Source organism: Vicugna pacos, chromosome 13 (genome assembly GCF_048564905.1).
Source record: "Vicugna pacos chromosome 13, VicPac4, whole genome shotgun sequence".
NCBI lineage: Eukaryota > Metazoa > Chordata > Mammalia > Artiodactyla > Camelidae > Vicugna > Vicugna pacos.
Window position 1 is genome coordinate 23272750 of NC_132999.1, and position 19089 is coordinate 23291838.

General features: G+C 39.7%; 1 protein-coding gene across 4 annotated transcripts in view; it reads left to right on the top strand.

The window, feature by feature from the left end:
• The first annotated feature begins 10416 nt into the window (after positions 1 to 10416).
• The window catches only part of LOC102535561 (cytochrome P450 2J2-like), a 41643-nt gene continuing 32970 nt past the window's right edge, over positions 10417 to 19089 (top strand). For all 4 annotated transcript variants that reach the window (XM_072974327.1, XM_072974329.1, XM_072974328.1 and 1 more), the window contains exon 1: positions 10417 to 10656. In XM_072974327.1, the coding sequence (XP_072830428.1) occupies positions 10447 to 10656 (210 nt within the window). In that variant the 5' untranslated portion in view covers positions 10417 to 10446. The remainder of the gene's footprint in view (positions 10657 to 19089) is intronic.

Sequence of the window (19089 nt, forward strand, 5' to 3'; positions counted from 1 at the left end):
AGGCATGTGTTCAAATAAATCAGGGCAATTGTACAGCCTTGCAGGAACCTGAGGGGGCAGCACCAGATCTGCTACCAAGAGGATTAAAAGGGAAAACTGGGGAAGGAGGTGCCCACTGAGGCTTCAGCAAGCTCTGCCATATCCCCGGGAACCTAGAAGGCTACCCACCGGCACGGGCTGTGTGTGTGCCCAGGAGGGACCCGACAAGCACTGGTGCCCCCATCTCTGGCTGTCCTGGAGCCTCTGCACAAGCAGGAAATTAGCGCTAAGACGGAGTGTGACCCACCTGCTTGAGTGTTGACGGTGCACCCGTCTCACACGCAGAGCCCTGAGAGACCTGTTGGTTCAGGCCTTTGAGGAGACCTCTGTGCACACATGAGCTGGACCCGCTGCTAACACCAGAGCATCCAGGGGCCTGATGTGATGAAGGATCGAACTTTTACAGAATTAGTCCATGAAAGTTACTAAACAAGTAACATCATAAACAACGATAAAAGTAACAGACCCGGGGTGGTTCCTGATGTCCAGAGTTCCCACACTGCATCATTTACAAGGTCAAATTTTCAACAAAAATTTATGAACCATGTAAAGAAACAAGCAAATATGGCCAACACACAGGGTAAACATCAATCAGTAGAAACTCTCCTTGAAAAAGCCCAGGCATTGGAATCACCAAACACTTCAATTGAGCAATTTTAACAACTTTATTAATAAATTTTAATTTGGTTTCATGTAGTTCAATTTAAAAGACTTTGAGTTACTTTTCTATATGTTTAATGTGTACAACTTGTTTTATATGTAAAATCCACAAGGTGGAAGATCACCACAACCAAGCTACATAACTCATCCATCATCTCTGTAATTACCCTTGTGTGAGGTGAGATTTCATTTAAGGTCTGTCTTCTTAGAAAGTCTTAACTATACGATGCATTATTAACACTTGTTACTATGCTGTACATTAGATCTGCAGAATTTACCCTGGTACCCCTGTTGAATATCTTCCCATGTCCCCACCCTCAAGCCACGGGCATGGTTCTACCCTCTGGTTTTATGAGTTTGACTTTTTTAGAGTCCACATTTAAGTGAGATAATGTGGTACTTGGCTTTCTCTGTCTGGCTTGTTTTACTTAGCATAATGTCCTTCAGGTTCACCCTTTTTGCAAATGGCAGAATTTCCTTTTTAAAGCTAAAAAAAAATTCCAGTGTGTGTGTGACTTGTATGTGTGTGTGTGTGTTTTATTTCCTTTATTCATTCACCAATTGAAAGGATACTTAGGATGCTTCCATGTCTTAGCTTTTGTGAACAATGCTGCAGTGAACTTGGGAGAGCAGATATCTCCTCAATATACTAATTTCACTTCTTTGGACCCAAGGGTCTTCTCCTGAGAGCCAATGCCTATCATCTGGCAGGCCACAGGCCAGTTGAGGTGGTGGAGGGAAAGTGGGAGCGAGGTGGAGGTGCACTGAGGTGGGGAGCAGCAGGCAGCAGGGCCTGGGAAAGAGCCCGTTGGGTTACACAACACTGGAATCAAGGTAGTGAGGCACCGCAGAGGAGGGGCAAGGCAGAGCCTGGGGTGAAAAGGGCTGGAAGGGCCCTGGTGGGTGGGGCGGGGAAGGGTGCGGTGCTGAGGACTCACTTTTAGAGACCACAGGGGTAGTCCTCTTCTCAGAACCCAGAAGAGGCAGCAGATAGCTCTGGACGATGGGCTTCCTGGCGGTGACCACCTGGAGGATGCACTGTCCCCTCACCCTCCTGCTGCATGCCATCACCTTTCCCTTCTTTGCTGATTTCCTCAAAAGGCAGTGCCAAAGAACTACCTACCTGGGCCCCTGCAGCTGCCCTTCCTGTGCAACTTCTTCCATGTGGACTTTGAGAAGGAGAACCTGCTGGTTCAGCGGGTATGAGCAGGAGAAGGTGCCTGGGTGCCTCCTGACCCCTTACCTGCAGGGCAAGGGCCAGGCTGGGCACTGAGGGCAGGGCTCTGATGCTAAAGCCAGCACCCAGGTACACTGGGCATTGATCCTCAGCCTCCTGCCATAAACTGGCATGATTCCACCTGCCCGTTTTGGGAATGAAATACTGTAAACTCTTTACTATTTAAGTGCACCAGACATGGAACGTTTTGTAAGTCATTATTTGTGTGTCATGTTGCATATTACTGGGACATTCTATATAATATACTCAATTTGTCTCTTTAGTATTATTATCCTCGGGGAAAAATGCTAAATTTCCCTCTTGGAGGCTCCATTTCCCATGTGAAAATGGTGACACTACTACTTAAATCCTCACCACTTTTAAATTTAATTGCTCCCTCCCCACAGGGACTGAGCCCCTCACCTTCAGCCTCCTGGCCCTGCAATCCACTCTCACTAAAGTAGTCATTTAAAGTGTCATTTAGACTCGCTTCGTGCTTCCTGCAGCTTCCCAGAGTTCAGACTCCCTAGGGAGCCACTTGGACTCCTTCCTGTACCTTCTTTCTACTTCTTTACATTCATCTGCCATGAGGGCTTCTAGCTGTGGCCACTCTGGATTCCTTAAAATTCCCTCCAACATCCAGCACTTTGCCAAGAATCTTCAGCTGCTTCCCTGCCTCTCAGTGCTGCTACTTTGCTGAGAGACAAGACTGTGACAGGTAGTTGTGAACATTAAATAAAACAGTGAATGGTCAATATTAATAGAGCTAATAGTAGGTGCCAACAAATATTGGTTCCCCTTTCCCTAGGAAGATCCTGAAGCATTTTAAACACAAGCCTGTAATGTATTCAAAGTCCAGATGGAGAAGGTTTCAGCACTTTCTGGAGATACACCCAGTTTGCACCATGAAGTGACAGGATTAGTCACAGAATTACAAAGCTACACTTCTAAACCTTTCCCCTTGTTTAAGAAATGAGTTGTTTAATTTCTAAGTATTGGCAGATTGTCCTGTTTTCTTTCTGTTAATGATTTCCAGTTTGAGTCCATTGTTGTCAGAGGACATATGTTTTATTATTTCAATTTTTTAAAAATATGTAAACGTTGGTTTTATAACCCAAGCTACAGCACCATGCTTAATTGGGGGAAAAAGATATGTATTCTGCAGTTACTGGGTGGAATGTTGTATACTATGTGTCAGTTAGATCCATGACTCTGTTCTTTATTTCTTCTATATTTGTGTTGACTTCTCTCCTGATTCTCTCAGTGACCGGGAGAGACATGTTGAAATCTCCGAATAATTACATACTACAGGTTTGTCTGTGTCTCTAGACAGTTCCCGGAGTTTTCATTTATGTACTGGGAAGCTCTTTTCTATGGTGAAAACACATTGAAATTATTGTGTCATCTTGGTGAATTGGCTCTTTAATTATTATTTAATGTCCCTCTTTATCTCTGGTCATTTTCTTTGCCTGAACTTTACTTTTTCTGATGTAATATACTCACAACACTCCTCTTTTGATTTGTATTTACGTACTATATGGTTCTGCATTCTTTCACCTTTCACTTCCTTATATGGTTATATTTGATATGATTTTTTTGTAGATGGAATATAGGCAGGTTATATGTGTTTTAATTCTGCCAGTCTCTGTCTTTTCATTGTTGAATTTTGATTGTTTATATTTTCACACAATTATTCATATGTTAACAGTTAAGCCTGCCATTTTACTCTTTATTTTCTATTTTCTCACTTTGTTTTTTATTCCTCTATTTCTCCTTTCCTGTTTTCCTGTGGGCCACTTGAGCATTTTTTTAAAATTTTGCTTTAATTTATCTGTAGTGTTTTTGAGTGTATCTCTTTGTATTGTGTTTTAAGTAGTTGCTGTAAAGATTGCATGCTATGCATACATAGCTTAATGTAGTATCAACATTTTTGCTCTTCAAGTGGAATACAGACATCCTAAAACTGTCCCTTTAGGTCCCTTTCCCCTTCCTACTTTATGATATAATTGTCTGAAATATTATCTCTGCATACATTGACAACCACATGAGACAATATTATAGTTTTGCTTTTAACTGTCAAACACATTTTTTTCAATTCAACAGGAGAATAGTGTAGTATACTTACCCATTTATTTACCCTTTCTTTTGGTCTTTCTTCTCTATCTGAAGAATTTTCTTTAGCCATTCTTTTAGAACTGTTCTGCTGTTAAAAGTTGTCTTAGCTCTCCTTCACCTAGGCATGTCTGTACTTCAGCTTCATTTCTGAAGTACATTTTCAGTGGATATAGAGTTCGAGGTTCATAGTTTCATTCGCATAATTTGAAAGTGTTGTGATACTTCCTTCCGGCCTCTCTGGGTGTTGATGAGAAATCTGCTGTAATTTGAGTTGTTGTTCCCATAAGTAGTGAGTTGTTGCCCTCCACATGCTTTCAAGGAGTTTTCATTGTTTGTAGTTTTCAGAGATTTGATTATAATATATATTGGTGTGAATTCTTGGGATTTGGTGGGTTTATTCACAGCTTGTTGGATCTGTAGGTTTTTCTGGTACAAAGTTTGAGAATATTTTCAGCCATTATTTCTTCAAATATTTTTTTCATATCCACATTTTTTCCCCTTTCCTTCTGGTACTCTTGGGCACTGATGGCACAAGGGTTAGATCTTTTGTTATTCGAACATAGGTCCCTGAGTATCAATTTTTGTTTTGTTTTGTTTTGTTTTTCAGTCTGTTTTCTCTATGTTGTTCTGACTGGATGCTTTCTATTGATGTCTTCAACGTCCCTGATTCTTCCTTACCACTTGTCATTGAGTCGTTCCACTGAGTTTTTGTTTAGGTTATTACATTTTTAAGTTCTAAAATTTCTTTGTTGTAATGCATGTTTTGTATTACTTTGTTAAGATTTTCTAATTTCAGTTTTTTGACAGTGTAATTGTTTATTGAAACATACTTATGATAGCTGCTTTAAAATCTTTATCCTATTATTCCAAATCATGCTTTTACTGATTTTTATCTGGAATCAGAAACTTGACCTGTACCCTTGTTTTACCACTGAGAGAGAGATGATTAGAGAGGATAAATGATTTGCCTAATGTCATATAGTGTCCAGGGATGAAACTGAGGCTAGGTTCTTATCCCTGACCCAATGATGTTTCAAAATGGATCAAAATCCTCAGTTTTGTATCCACTCTGACAGATACTATCTTTTAATTGGTGCATTTAGAACATTAACGTCTAAAGTGGTAATTGATACAGATTAATAGCTACCATATGATTATTGTTTTCTATTCATTGCACTTGATTTGTCTTTTTATTTTCTGTCTTTAACTCTTTTTCTGTCTTCTCTAGTTTTGAGTCTTTTATATAATGCCATTTTGTTGTCTGTATTAGCATATTGATTTTATTTCTTTTTCTCAAATTGTCAAATAGTTGCCCCAGAGTTCACAATAAGCATCTCAAGGAATCCAAATCCACTCTAAAATAACACCAAACTGCTTTATCAATAGTGTAAGTACCTTATAACAGAGTTTTCCTAATTCCACCATCTTTCCTTACAACATTGCATCATTTGTGTCACTTATTTGTAAGCTATAATCTCTGAATACATTGTTACTATTTTTATTTTGAACTATCTGTCATCTATGAGATCAATTAAGAAAAAAAATTTTTTAATTTATTTTTTAATCTAATGCTCTTCCTTTCTTTATGTACATCTGAGTATCTTTTTCCTTCTTTCTGAATGACTTCTTTATATTTCTTGTAAGGCAGGTCTACTAGCAACAGATTCCCTCTATTTTTGTTTGAGAAAATCTTTACTTTTGCTTAACTTATACAAAACTTAGAAATTTAGGATTCCCTTTATAAAACCATTTGGCAAATACTAAAATGTTACACAGTTCTGCATCCGTGGATTCAGACATCCATGTAGTCAACTAGCTGAAGATCCTGTAGTGTTGCAGTATTTACTATTGAAAAAAAAATCTATATACAAGTGGACCCTTACTGTTTAAACCCATGCTGTTGTTCAAGGGTCAACTGTACTTGCAATCTGGATACTATAATATAAACACAAAGTACAAATTATCCAGTGCTAAACACTGATCCTCCATGACTCACTCTACTTAATTATTGTGTGTTTCATCTTTTATAGAAAGAAATTTTCAGAGTTTTGTCAATTCTTATAGTATATACCATTTTTCCTCACCAAAATCTTTATCAAATCTAAAATGGTGGTATAAAAAGCAGAGTTTTTTTTTTCTTTCTTGAATACTCTAAAACATGCCAGTTTAGATTACCCTTCAGATTTTCAGGGCATTAAAGATACATAATTAGAATATCTAGGGATATTTGTTAACACATTTAGATTAAATTTGTTTACAGTTATTTTGAAAATCACTTTGACTTGAATCCTAGGCAAGCAAAAGAGATTTGATGGACCAAGTTACTTCTTGATAAAAATAATGCAGCATATCAATTTTTAAAATAAATCCTTAAATGCATTCAAAAAATTGTGTCTTTTAATTGTCAAATAATGTAGTCATATGGTAGAAGAAGATATAAGACAACTAACAGAAATTTAAAGTTACAAAATAGGGAATTTTGAAATAAAGAAATTACTATTGTTGCTTAGGAAATATACCTTACTTTTAACCTCAACTTCATTTCAAATACTTGACATATAATTTAATACCAACAAATATTCTAGCTAAAGTATTTCTTAATATTTATATGATGTAATGTCTCTGGATACACAGATTTCATACAACAGTTTTCAGTCAATGCTGAAAAAAAATCACTTGATACTTGTAACCACAATTAACAAATAACTTATTAATTAATTAGCAATTTATTCAGGAAATTGTGTGGCATAAGGGCCAATGAAGGGACAAATCTGATAACTTCTCACCAGGCAATTAATATTCTACATAGTTGCTTTACATGTTTTCCTGTGTGTGATTTGTTCAACAAAATTGTATACACAACATTAAGCTTTTCCTTTTTCCTTCTTCCTGTTTTTCTTCATTCTTTTCTTTTTTGAAGCAATTCAATGATTTGGGGGATTGATTAGTACATGACAGAGTGTTCATTGATATGAAAATGGATAAATAAATCATGGTATAAAAACAGAACTAGCATTTGATCCAGCTATTCCAATTCTGTGTATTTGTCTGAATAAAATGAAAACACAAAAGATGTCTGCACCCCTATATTGTTTGTAGTGTTATTTACAATAACCAAGATATGGAAACAATCTCATGTCCATCAGTAAATGAATGAATAAAGAAAATGTGAGATCTGCATATATATATTGAAGGAAGTCTTACCATTTACAACAGCATGAATGGACCTCAAGGATATTATGCTAAATGAAATGTCAGACAAAAAAAGACAAGTATTGAATGTTTTAACTTACATGTGTGATCTAAAAGAGAAAAACCCAAATCAAAAACAAAAATGGAGCTCCTAGATACACAGAACAGATTGGTGGTTGCCAAAGGCAGGAAGGCAGGGGCTGAGCCAAATGGATGAAGCAGGTCAAGGTAAGAACTTTCCATTATAAAATAAATAAGTCTCAGGGATGTACAGCAGAGTGACCAGAGTTAATAATACTGAACTACATATTTGAAAGTTGCCAAGAAAGTAGATCTTAAAATTGCTCATAATAAGAAAAAAAATGTGTAATTATATATCATATTGGTTGTTAACTAGAAATTTTATGTGGTCATTTTTCTCAGATGAATCGTTGTGTTGTACATCTGAAACTAATATATGTCCATTTTATACCCCTCCAAAAATTGTGGGGTTCTGGTAGAATATTACATAGCTGTTAAAGAGAATGAACTAAAACCATACATATTAACCCAGATAGATCTCAAACACATAACACTGAGATAAGAAATCAGTTGTATGATAATTTTTCAAATAGTATTTATATACGTATTAGGAAAAATTGCATGAATGCATAACAATTGTAGTGAAACAAGAAAATGGGGATTGGAAGGATGAAAATTAAGCTCTGACTAGTATCTCCCTCTGAACTTTGGAGGATAGAAAAGAGGCTTCACTGCTGTTTTATTTCTTTAAAAGAAAAAGATTTTCAGCATCCTTTCTATAGATGTTGAGTACCTGAGTGTGTGCTATACTATTCCAGAACTATGTTTCATGTTTTGAGCATCTCACATATGGTGAGACACAGGTAGGCACACAAAGGTGGCATGGGAGGTTGGAACTTGGGGTCCTATGCTGTCTTGGGGCTTCAGAGAAAGGCTCTCACTAAGCAAACCAAAAAGGAGAAGGACTAAGACACCCACCTTCAGAGTCCATTAAGCACCTAATAAGGACTAGCCTCAGTGAGAGGAGCTTTGAGGTAATGCTTTGCTGAGGGACATGGAGGGCTGGTGTTGCGAGCAGAAAAAGAATTTACAAGAAACAAAGTTGGAGACAGGTAAGTTTAATAGATACGCTGCTATAGGCAACAGAGGGCCACACAGAGAAGAAGTTCCTGTATGAGCACCAGGTTGAATGGACAGGGTCTTTTATTAGAAAAAGGGTTGTGCACACAAAGGGTAGGGGCTCCCTGGTCAGCTGATGCACAGGTACCTGATTGGTTACAAGTGAAGTAAGACTTGTCAGGGGGCATTCTAAGTAATGGGATTTATGACTCTGGTAAGGGAAGGGTGGCCACACCTCGTGGCCACTCTCCCTTTTGAGTGAGGCAGACTGCACTCTGTCTATGGAGCGTCTACCTACTTTACTTTGACGTAAGCACCCAACCCTCCACGTCATGGCCTTTCTCTTGCCTTCTAAGACAGCCTGCACTCTGTCTATGGAGTACCTATCTCTCTGAATAAATCTACTTTTATTCAACTGTGCCTCATTCTTGAATTCTCTCCTAAGTGAAGTCAAGAACCCACCCCTGGTGGGGTACGTCCCAGGGACTCAACCCAGACCAGGGACATGACCATCCTTTCTCCCCACATTTTTCCTGTATCAGGTCCAGGAGTCGGGGTTAAGATGTTGCTGGTAGATGTATCTGGTGTCCAGGTTCTTGTCTCCTCCCAGAAAGAATTCAGAGCTGAGATGCAGAGGTTAAGACAGTAAGAGGCAGCTTTAGTAAGAGATAGATAGTACAATCTCAGTGGGAGAGTGGGCTGGCTCGGGTGAGTCGCTGCCCGAGGTGTTGTTTTGTTTTTGGCAAGTTGGTTCCATAGGGTGTAAAAATAAACGAGTGGAATATTCATTGAGGAGGGAAGGGTTTGGGGTCCTATTCCCTGATTTTTACACCAACTCTGCCTTCCCAAAAGGAGGAGGGATTTTTATCCATATTTACTCTGGATAGGATATGTCATGGCCTCAGTGCATGAAGGGTGCTTCTAATCTGCAAGGCTAATTTTATTGAAATGAGGGCATAATGAGCAAAAAGTTATATTCAGATACCTGAGATTCCTGCCTTTTCCCACCTTTCTTTGTTGGCCTTCACGCTGCTCTTAACCCCAAAATATGTGACCACTTATCAGCTCAGAGGTTCCTGTTTTTCTTTCTCTGCCCAGGGACCCCTGGTGCTCACATGACATATGGTTTTCTGTATTTGGCCTGTGCCCCTCCTTTCTGCCCAGCTCCTGCCATTTGGCCTGCATCCCTCTTTCTCTGCTCATCTCTCTCTACTTGCTTGCTCTAACAAAAGATTTTATGGACTTCAAACAGGGCCAGCCAGCTCCACATGTTTCTTTATCTTCAAATCCAGGGAGTCCTAAGATGTCTTGCAGACCAGTGGGTTCATTTATTACCACTTATTTGGGACGTGTCTCTGTCTCAGTTTCTGCAACTGCAAGATGGAAGGAAGAAAGCATCTGCATAATTTTGTCGGAATTGAGCAATTTATGGAAAGAGGCTGATGCAACGCCTAGTATATAGTGAACGCCCAAGAAATGTCAGGTGCTGCCGTTACCCTGATTAAAATTCACCAGGTGCTGTTCCAATCAGTGAGTGAGAGGGTGATTGAGAAACAGAGAGCTCTAAAGTCTGTGCCACTCTCAGATACAATGAAACCATAACGCCTAGAGGCCCATGATCTCACAGAGAGACAAGTTTTCTAAATAGCAACTAAAAAAGCTCCAAGACTGGCCTTTTCCAAAACCTGGTCATGTTCTCCCAGGAATCTGGCCTCTGGCTTCTGGTGGGGCTGGCAGGCAGGCTGGATGCAGGAGGAGGGAAGGAGAGGACCCGGTGTGGGTGGTGCGGTTGCAGCAGGAGGCGGGTCTGGGGAAAGAGCCCTGAACACTGGCAGAAGCCTGGCTACTGGTCGCCAAGCAGGCAAGGCAGGGAAGTGCGGGATGGGAACTGGGAGTGGGAGGTGTCAGGGTGGCTGGACCTGGGGGCGGGGAGGGGAAGGCACTGCCTGGAGTGGGGCGGGGCGGGGCGGGGGCGGGGCCAAGGGAAGGGCCGGGAAGGGGGCGGGGCTGGGAGCTCAGGCTCCGAGCCCCGCCTCAGACCAGGGCCTGCGCAGAACGCTGAGGAGGTAGCCGGCATCTCAGCCATGCTTGCAGCTTTGGGCTCCGTGGCAGCCGCTGTCTGGGGGCTGCTCTGTCTCCGCTCTCTCCTGCTGGGTGCCGTCGTATTTGTCTTCTTTGCTGATTTCCTCAAAAGTCGTCGCCCAAAGAACTACCCGCCTGGGCCCCCGCGCCTGCCCTTCGTGGGACACCTCTTCCATCTGGACTTTAAGAAAGTTCACCTGTCGCTTCAGCGGGTAAGAGAAGGCGAAGCTGCCTGGGTTCACCCTGACGTGTAGGGCGAGAGCCAATTTGGGTACCGAGGACAGAAGGATGGGGAGGGCTCTGACGCCAAAGCAGGCTCCCGGGTACACCCCGCTTTGAGCCTTGTTTTCCTCACCTTCACCTAGTGATTCCATCTGCCCTTTCTAGGGGTACAATTTTGTGCTGTGTACTATTTAAATGTGCCAGACATGATACGTTCTTTAAGTCATTTGTGTGTCATGGTACACATTGCTAGCACATCCTATTTGTAATATGATCACGTTTTTTTTTTAATACTATTATCAAGGTGGGTGGGGAATGCTTTACTTTCCTTCTCAGAGACTGCATTTCCCATGAGTAAAATGTAATTACCTAAACCCTCACCACTTTACAACTGACTTTCTTCCATCTCCTCAAGGACTGAGCACCTCACCTTCAGCCTCCTCACTCTGCAATTCACTCCCCTAAAATAATCATTTAAAATATTCCTCGGCTTAGTTTTCTCCCTAATCCCCAGCTGCCTCCCGAGTTTAGAATCCTTAGGGAGCCACGTGGAACCCTTTTTGTAGCCTCTTTCCACTTCTTTATAATCATCTTCCGTCAGGGCTTCGAAACTGTGGCTGCTCTGAGTTCCTTAAAACTCTTTCCAACATCCAACACTCTCCCAACAGTCTTCAGCTGCTTCCCTGCCTCTCAGCGCTGGTAACTTACTGAGAGACAACACTGTGATAGGCGGTTCTGAACATTAAATAAAACAGTGAATGGTCAAGTTTAATACAGCTTATAGTAGGTTCCCAGCAAATATTGGTCCCCTTTGCCTAGAAAGAACCTGGAGCACTTTAAACACAAGCCTGTAATGTATATCCAAGTTCTGATGGGGAAGGGCTTATCACTTTCTGGAAGAACAACCCCATTGGTACCACTAAGGGGCAGAACTAGTCTACAGAATTCTACAGCTAGGCACCTATACCTGTCCCCTTGTTTGTGAAGTGTGTTGTGTAATATCAAAGTACTGGGAGATTGTCCTGTTATCTTTCTGTTAATGATTTCCAGTTTGAGTCCATTATTGTCTGAGGACATATTTTTATGGTTTCAGTTTTTTAATATACTAATGTGAGTTTTATGACCCAAGATGCAGCACCATGTATACTTGAAAAAATAATGTATTCTGCTGCTGTTGATGGAGTGTTCTATACTATATGTCATTTAGAAATAATTAGATGACTGTGTTCTTTAGTTCTTCTGTGCTCTTGTTGACTTCTTAGCTACTGATTCTCTCAGTGACTAGGAGAGGCATGTTGAAGTCTCCAAATAAAATTACCATTTTGTCTATATATCTACTGAGTTCTGCTACTTTTCTTTTTTTTTTTTTACTTTTCTCCATTTTTATTTATTTATTTATTTAATTTTTTAACAGCAGGAAACATGAATCTTATTGGACAATTTCATACAGTTAATGTTTTGAAATAAAAGGGATATGACTTAACTTCTGCCTGAAACTAAAGCATGTAAAAAGGAATCTCTCATGTTATTTTGCTGGTTTCTCTAACTAGAGAACCAGTACTCAGATGCATTTGTTAATCAGTTGGCATCCTTTTTTTTTTTTTTTACTTTTTTTTATTGATTTATAATCATTTTACAATGCCGTGTCAAATTCCAGTGTACAGCACAATTTTTCAGTTATACATGAACATGTATATATTCGTTGTCACATTTTTTTCTCTGTGAGCTACCATAAGATCTTGTATATATTTCCCTGTGCTATACAGTATACTCTTGTTTATCTATTCTACAATTTTGAAATCCCAGTCTATCTCTTCCCACCTCCTGCCTCCTTGGCAACCACAAGTTTGTATTCTATGTCTGTGAGTCTATTTCTGTTTTGTATTTATGCTTTGTTTGTTTTGTTTTTGTTTTTAGATTCCACATATAAGCAATCTCATATGGTATTTTTCTTTCTCTTTCTGGCTTACTTCACTTAGAATGACATTCTCCAGGAGCATCCATGTTGCTGCAAATGGTGTTATGTTGTCGGTTTTTATGGCTGAATAGTATTCCGTTGTATAAATATATCACATCTTCTTTATCCAGTTATCTGTCATTGGACATTTAGGCTGTTTCCATGTTTTGGCTATTGTAAATAGTGCTGCTATGAACATTGGGGTGCAGGTGTCATCCTGAAGTAGGTTTCCTTCTGGATATATGCCCAGGAACAGGATTCCTGGGTCATATGGTAAGTCTATTGCTAGTCTTTTGAGGAATCTCCATACTGTTTTCCACAGTGGCTGTACCAAACTGCATTCCCACTAGCAGTGTAGAAGGGTTCCCTTTTCTCCACAGCCTCTCCAGCATTTGTCATTTGTGGACTTTTGAATGATGGCCATTCTGACTGGTGTGAGGTGATACCTCATTGTAGTTTTGATTTGCATTTCTCTGATAATTAGTGATATTGAGCATTTTTTTGTGTGCCTATTGATCATTTGTATGTTTTCCTTGGAGAATTGCTTGTTTAGGTCTTCTGCCCATTTTTGTATTGGGTTGTTTATTTTCTTCTTATTGAGTTGTATGAGCTGCTTATATATCCTGGAGATCAAGCCTTTGTTGGTTTCATTTGCAAAAATTTTTTCCCATTCTGTAGGTTGTCTTTCTGTTTTACTTCTAGTTTCCTTTGCTCTGCAGAAGCTTGTAAGTTTCATTAGATCCCATTTGTTTATTCTTGCTTATATTTCTTCTAGGAGAAAATTTTTGAGATGTATGTCAGATAATGTTTTGCCTATATTTTCCTCTAGGAGATTTATTGTATCTTGTCTTATGTTTAAGTCTTTGATCCATTTTGAGTAGATTTTTGTATATGGTGTAAGGGAGTGTTCTAGCTTCATTGTTTTACATGCTGCTGTCCAGTTTTCTCAACACCATTTGCTGAAGAGACTGTCTTTATTCCATTGTATATTCTTGCCTCCTTTGTCGAAGATTAGTTGACCAAAAGTTTGTGGGTTCAGTTCTGGGCTCTCTATTCTGTTCCATTGGTCTATATGTCTGTTTTTCTACCAATACCATGCTGTCTTGATGACTGTAGCTCTATAGTATTGTCTGAAGTCTGGGAGAGTTACTCCCCAGCCTCTTTCTTTCTCTTCAGTAATGCTTTAGCAATTCTAGGTCTTTGATGGTTCCATATAAATTTTATTATGATTTGTTCTAGTTCTGTGAAATATGTCCTGGGTAATTTGATAAGGATTGCATTAAACCTATAGATTGCCTTGGGCAGTGTGACCATTTTAACAATATTGATTCTTCCAATCTAACAGCATGGGATATCTTTCCATTTTTTAAAGTCTTCTTTAATTTCCTTCATCAGTGGTTTATAGTTTATTGTGTACAATTCTTTCACCTCCTTGGTTAGATTTATTCCTAGGTATTTTATTACTTTGGGTGCTATTTTAAAGGGGATTGTTTCTTTACTTTCTTTTTCTGTTGGTTCATCATTAGTGTAAAGAAATGCCACTGATTTTTGAACGTTAATCTTGTAACCTGCTACCTTGCTGAATTCTTCGATCAGCTCTAGTAGTTTTTGCGTGGACCTTTAGGGTTTTCTATATATAGTAACATGTCATCAGCATATAATGACACTTTCACCTCTTCTTTTCCAATTTGGATTCCTTTTATTTCTCTCTCTTGCCTGATTGCTGTGGCTAGGACTTCCAAGACTATGTTGAATAGGAGTGGTGATAGTGGACATCCTTGTCTTGTCCCAGATTTTAGTGGGAAGGTTCTGAGTTTTTCACCATTGAGTACTATGCTGGCTGTAGGTTTGTCATATATAGCTTTTATTATGTTGAGATATGTTCCCTCTATACCCACTTTTGTGAGAGTTTTTATCATAAATGGATGTTGAATTTTATCAAATGCTTTTTCTGCATCTATTGAGATGATCATGTGGTTTTTGTCTTTTCTCTTGTTGATGTGATGTATTACATTGATTGATTTGCATATGTTGAACCACCCTTGTGTCCCTGGGATAAACCCCACTTGGTCATGATGTATAATCTTTTTTATGTGTTGTTGGATTCTATTTGCTAATATTTTGGTGAGGATTTTGGTGTCTATGTTCATCAGTGATATTGGCCTATAATTCTCTTTTTTGGTCGTGTCTTTGCCTGGTTTTGGTATCAGGGTGATGGTGGCTTCATAGAATGAGTTTTGGAGTATTCTCTCCTTTTCAATCTTCTGGAAGAGTTTCAGAAGGACTGGTATGAGTTCACTTTGTATGTTTGGTAAATTCCCCGGTGAAGTCATCTGGTCCTGGACTTTTATTTGTAGGGAGGTTTTTTTATTGCTAATTCGATTTCATTTGTAGTGATCGGCTTGTTCAAGTGGTCAGTTTCTTCTTGATTCAGTCTTGGTGGACAGTATGTTTCCAGAAACTTGTCCATCTCCTTTAGGTTATCCAGTTTGGTTCCATATAGTTTTTCATAATATTCTCGTATGATATTCTGTATTTCTATTTTATTTGTTGTAATTTCTCCATTCTCCTTTCTTATTTTGCTAATTTGTGCTCTCTCTTTTTTCGTCTTTAGCAATTCTAGGTCTTTGATGTTTGGCCAGAGGTTTGTCAATTTTATTTACTTTTTCAAAAAACCAGCTTTTGGTTTGGTTGACTTTTTCTGTGGTCTTTTTAACCTGTATTTTATTTATTTCCTCCCTAATCTTTATAATTTCCTTCCTTCTGCTGCCTTTTTGGGATTTTTGTTCTTCTTTTTCTAGTTCTTTTAGTTGGTGGGTTAAATTGTTTATTTGAGTTTGTTCTTCTCTTTTGAGGAAGGCCTGTATCACTGTAAACTTCCATGTTAGCATTGCCTTTGCTGTGTCCCGTAAATTTTGTGTGGTTGTGCTTTCATTGTCTTTTGTCTCAAGGTGTTTTTTAATTTCAGCTTTGATTTCCTCATTGACCCATTGGTTTTTTAATAGCATATTGTTTAATCTCCATGCCTTCCTTTTGTTCTCCTTTGTATCTCTGTTGTTGATTTCTAGTTTCAGGGCATTGTGATCAGTAAAGATGCTTGAGATAATTTCTATCTTCTTAAAATTGCTGAGATTTCTTTTGTGCCCAAGTACATGATCAGTCCTGGAAAATATTCCATGTGCACTTGAAAAGAATGTATATCCTATTTTGGGGGGCTGTAATGCTCTGAAAATATCCACCATATCTAATTTTTCTATTGTATTATTCAATTTCTCTGTTGCCTTATTTATTTTCTGTCTGGAAGATCTGTCTAGTGATGTTAATGTAGTGTTGAAATCTCCAACTATGATTGTATTCCCATCAATATCCCCCTTTATCTCTGTTAGTAATTGTTTTATATATTTACGTGCTCCTATATTGGGTGCATATATATTAACGAGTGTAATATCCTCATCTTGTATCACTCCTTTAATCATTATAAAATTTCCTTCTGTATCTTTATGGCCTTTGTTTTAAAGTCTATTTTGTCAGAAATCAGTACTGCAACACCTGCTTTTTTGGCTTTTCCATTTGCATGGAATATCCTTTTCCATCCTTTCACTCTCAATCTATATGTGTCCTTCTCCCTAAAGTGGGTCTCTTGTATGCAGCATATTGAAGGTTCTTGCTTTATTATCCAGTCTGCCACTCTATGTCTTTTGACTGGAGCATTTAGTCCATTAACATTTACGGTAATTAATGATAGATGTGTGTTTGTTGCCAGTTTGAACTTACCTTTGCAGTTGATTTGGTATTTCCTCTTTGTTCCTTTTTTCTTCCTTTTGTGGTTTGGTAATTTTCCTTTGTGTTATCATGGATTTTATTTATTTTTTGTGACTACTTTGTAAGTTTTTGGCTTGTGGTTACCCTTTTTTGTAAGTCTATTAGCCCATTACTGTAACTGTTTTTATTAAACTGATAGTAATATGATTTCAAACACATCCTACCGAGAACAAAAAATTTTAAAATGAAAGAAAAAAATTCTATATTTTCCTGCCTCCCTCTCCCACTCTCAATGATTTGTATGTATTCTTTTATAATTTTGTGTTTATTTTATTTGTAATTCATGAATTATCACCTTTCCAGTTGTGAATTTCTCATTTCTGTAGCATCCTGCTGCTTTTCTATTTAGAGTAGACCTTTCAATATTTCTTTTAGCATGGGTTTAGTGTTGCTAAACTCTTGTAGCTTTTTCTAGTCTGTGAAATTCTTTATGTCTCCTTCTATCCTAAAGGATAGCCTTGATGGATAAAGTATCCTAGGCTGCATCTTTTTTTTCATTCAGGACTTTGAATATATCTTGCTACTCCCTTCTGGCCTGTAGTGTTTGTGTAGAGAAATCAGCTGAGAGCCTTATGGAGGTCCCTTGTAACTCACTCTTTGCTTTTCTCTTGCTGCCTTTAGGATCATTTCTTTATCCTTGACTCTGGCCATCTTGATTATGATGTGTCTTGGTGTGGGTCTATTTGGGTTCTTACTCTTTGGGACCCTCTAAGCTTCCTGTACTTGGATATCTGATTCCTTTTTTAAGTTTAGGAAGTTTTCAGTCATGATTTCTTCAAAAACCTTTTCAATCCCCTTTGATCTTTCTTCCCCTTCTGGGACCCCTATTATGTGAAGAGTGGCATGCTTTATATTATCCCATAGGTCCCTTATGCTATTTTCCTTTGTTTTTACTTGTTTATCTTGTAGCTCTTTTGATTGGGTGCTTTCTGTTGCCCTGTCTTCTAGGTCACTAGTTCGTTCCTCTGCATTATCTAGTCGGCTTTGCACAGCCTTTAGATCATTCCTCATCTCAGCCAATGAGTTTACCAGTTCTACTTGGCTCTTCCTTATAGCTTCAATTTCATTTTTGACATATTTTATATCTCTAAACACTATCTCTTTTAGTTCCTTCAGTACTTTGATCACTCCTTTTTTGAAATCTTAATCTAGTAGGCTATCGATGTCTATTTCATTTATCATTCTTTCAGGGGATTTCTCTTGTTCTTTAAATTGGAAATGGTTTCTCTGCTTCTTCATCTTGCTCATACCTCTCTGGCACTGTGGTTTATGGAGTATCGTTATCTATTGTGGTCCTTAAGGAGTTTATCTATCTAATGCCTATGTAGGAATAAAACTTAGAATAGAAAAAAAAGAGAGAGAGAGAATTTTAACAGAAGGGAGAAAAAAAGGTTTGAAAACAGTGTGTAATGAATAATAGAAGAGCAAGTTGAAGCATAAATTTTAAAAACAATAATAATGAATTTTTTTTAATTTTAAAGAGATTAAAACTGGGGGTATATATAATTGTTTAAGAAGTAAAAATTAAAAGGATAATAGAAAATAGAACAGGTAAAACAGATTTAAAAAAAGGGGTGGGGGTCGGTGTTCTCCTGGAGACTGTGTGCTTTTAATGTGAAGTCTTTCTGTCTTAGTCCTATTTTGGAAGTTCAGCTTGCTGTTTCCAGAGGCCCTCCCTTGGCACCCTCATCTGTGCTGCTTCCAGTGCCTGTCGGCAAGCAGATCACGCCTCCTCCCAACACTGGGTCAGGTGCAGCTCTCCATTGCTGTGGATGGGTGGGTCACTGCCCCTCCCAATGCTGCAGTCAGATGTTGCAGACTGGCCAGGTAGGAGGGCGGGTCATGCCCTCTCCCAGCGCCACAGTCAGGTTCTGCGTTTCAGCCTGAAAGGCAGGGGGCCACCTGCCCTCTCCCAGCGCTGGTTGCTCCACTGCTATGTGCTGCTGTGCGCTCCGCCTCGGGTGGGCGCTCCACAGGCGGGCACAGGGAAGACCAAGGAACAACCCTGTCCCTGCTCTGGGCCAAAAGCCAGCTCCTTGTTTGTCTTGGTGGAGCAAGTTCTCTGAGGGACCAGGACGGAAGGATCCTATCTGCCTTGGGCTGTAGACAAGTCTACGTCTGGCCCTTGAGGCTGCCACGTCCTTTGTTGTGGATGCAGATTTCGCCCCTGCCTGGGTGCTAAGCGCAGGAGGACATGGCGGCTGTGCCTGAGCCCCTCTTCTCTTCACCCGAAAACTTTCTGTGGGCTTTCAGAGATGGGGGTATGCACCATTCCCCCCAGGGCACATCAACCATGTTGTTTTATGAAGGGCCCAGGTTGTTCTGCCCTGTGCACCCACAGCCACGGCGCACAGCCCCCTGCAGTCCCCCAGCCTGCCTCAGTGCAGCTGTCCCCGTCCTCTGCCCGGCTTGGGCAGCCTGGCCCTGCCCACAGCTGCCGGGCCGCATCTTGGGCTGGGTGTTGTGTCTGTGCCCATTTAACTTAGTTCTGTCGGTCAAGGGCTGCTCTGTACAGATCCAAGCCTCGGAGGCTCCCCCTCCGCCCCGCTGGCCTCTCGGTTGGAGAGGGGAGACCCAGCGAGTGAGCGCCAGTCCTCCTTTGCCGCTCCCTCCCCGCGGGACCCGTCTCACTCTGTTTTGTCTT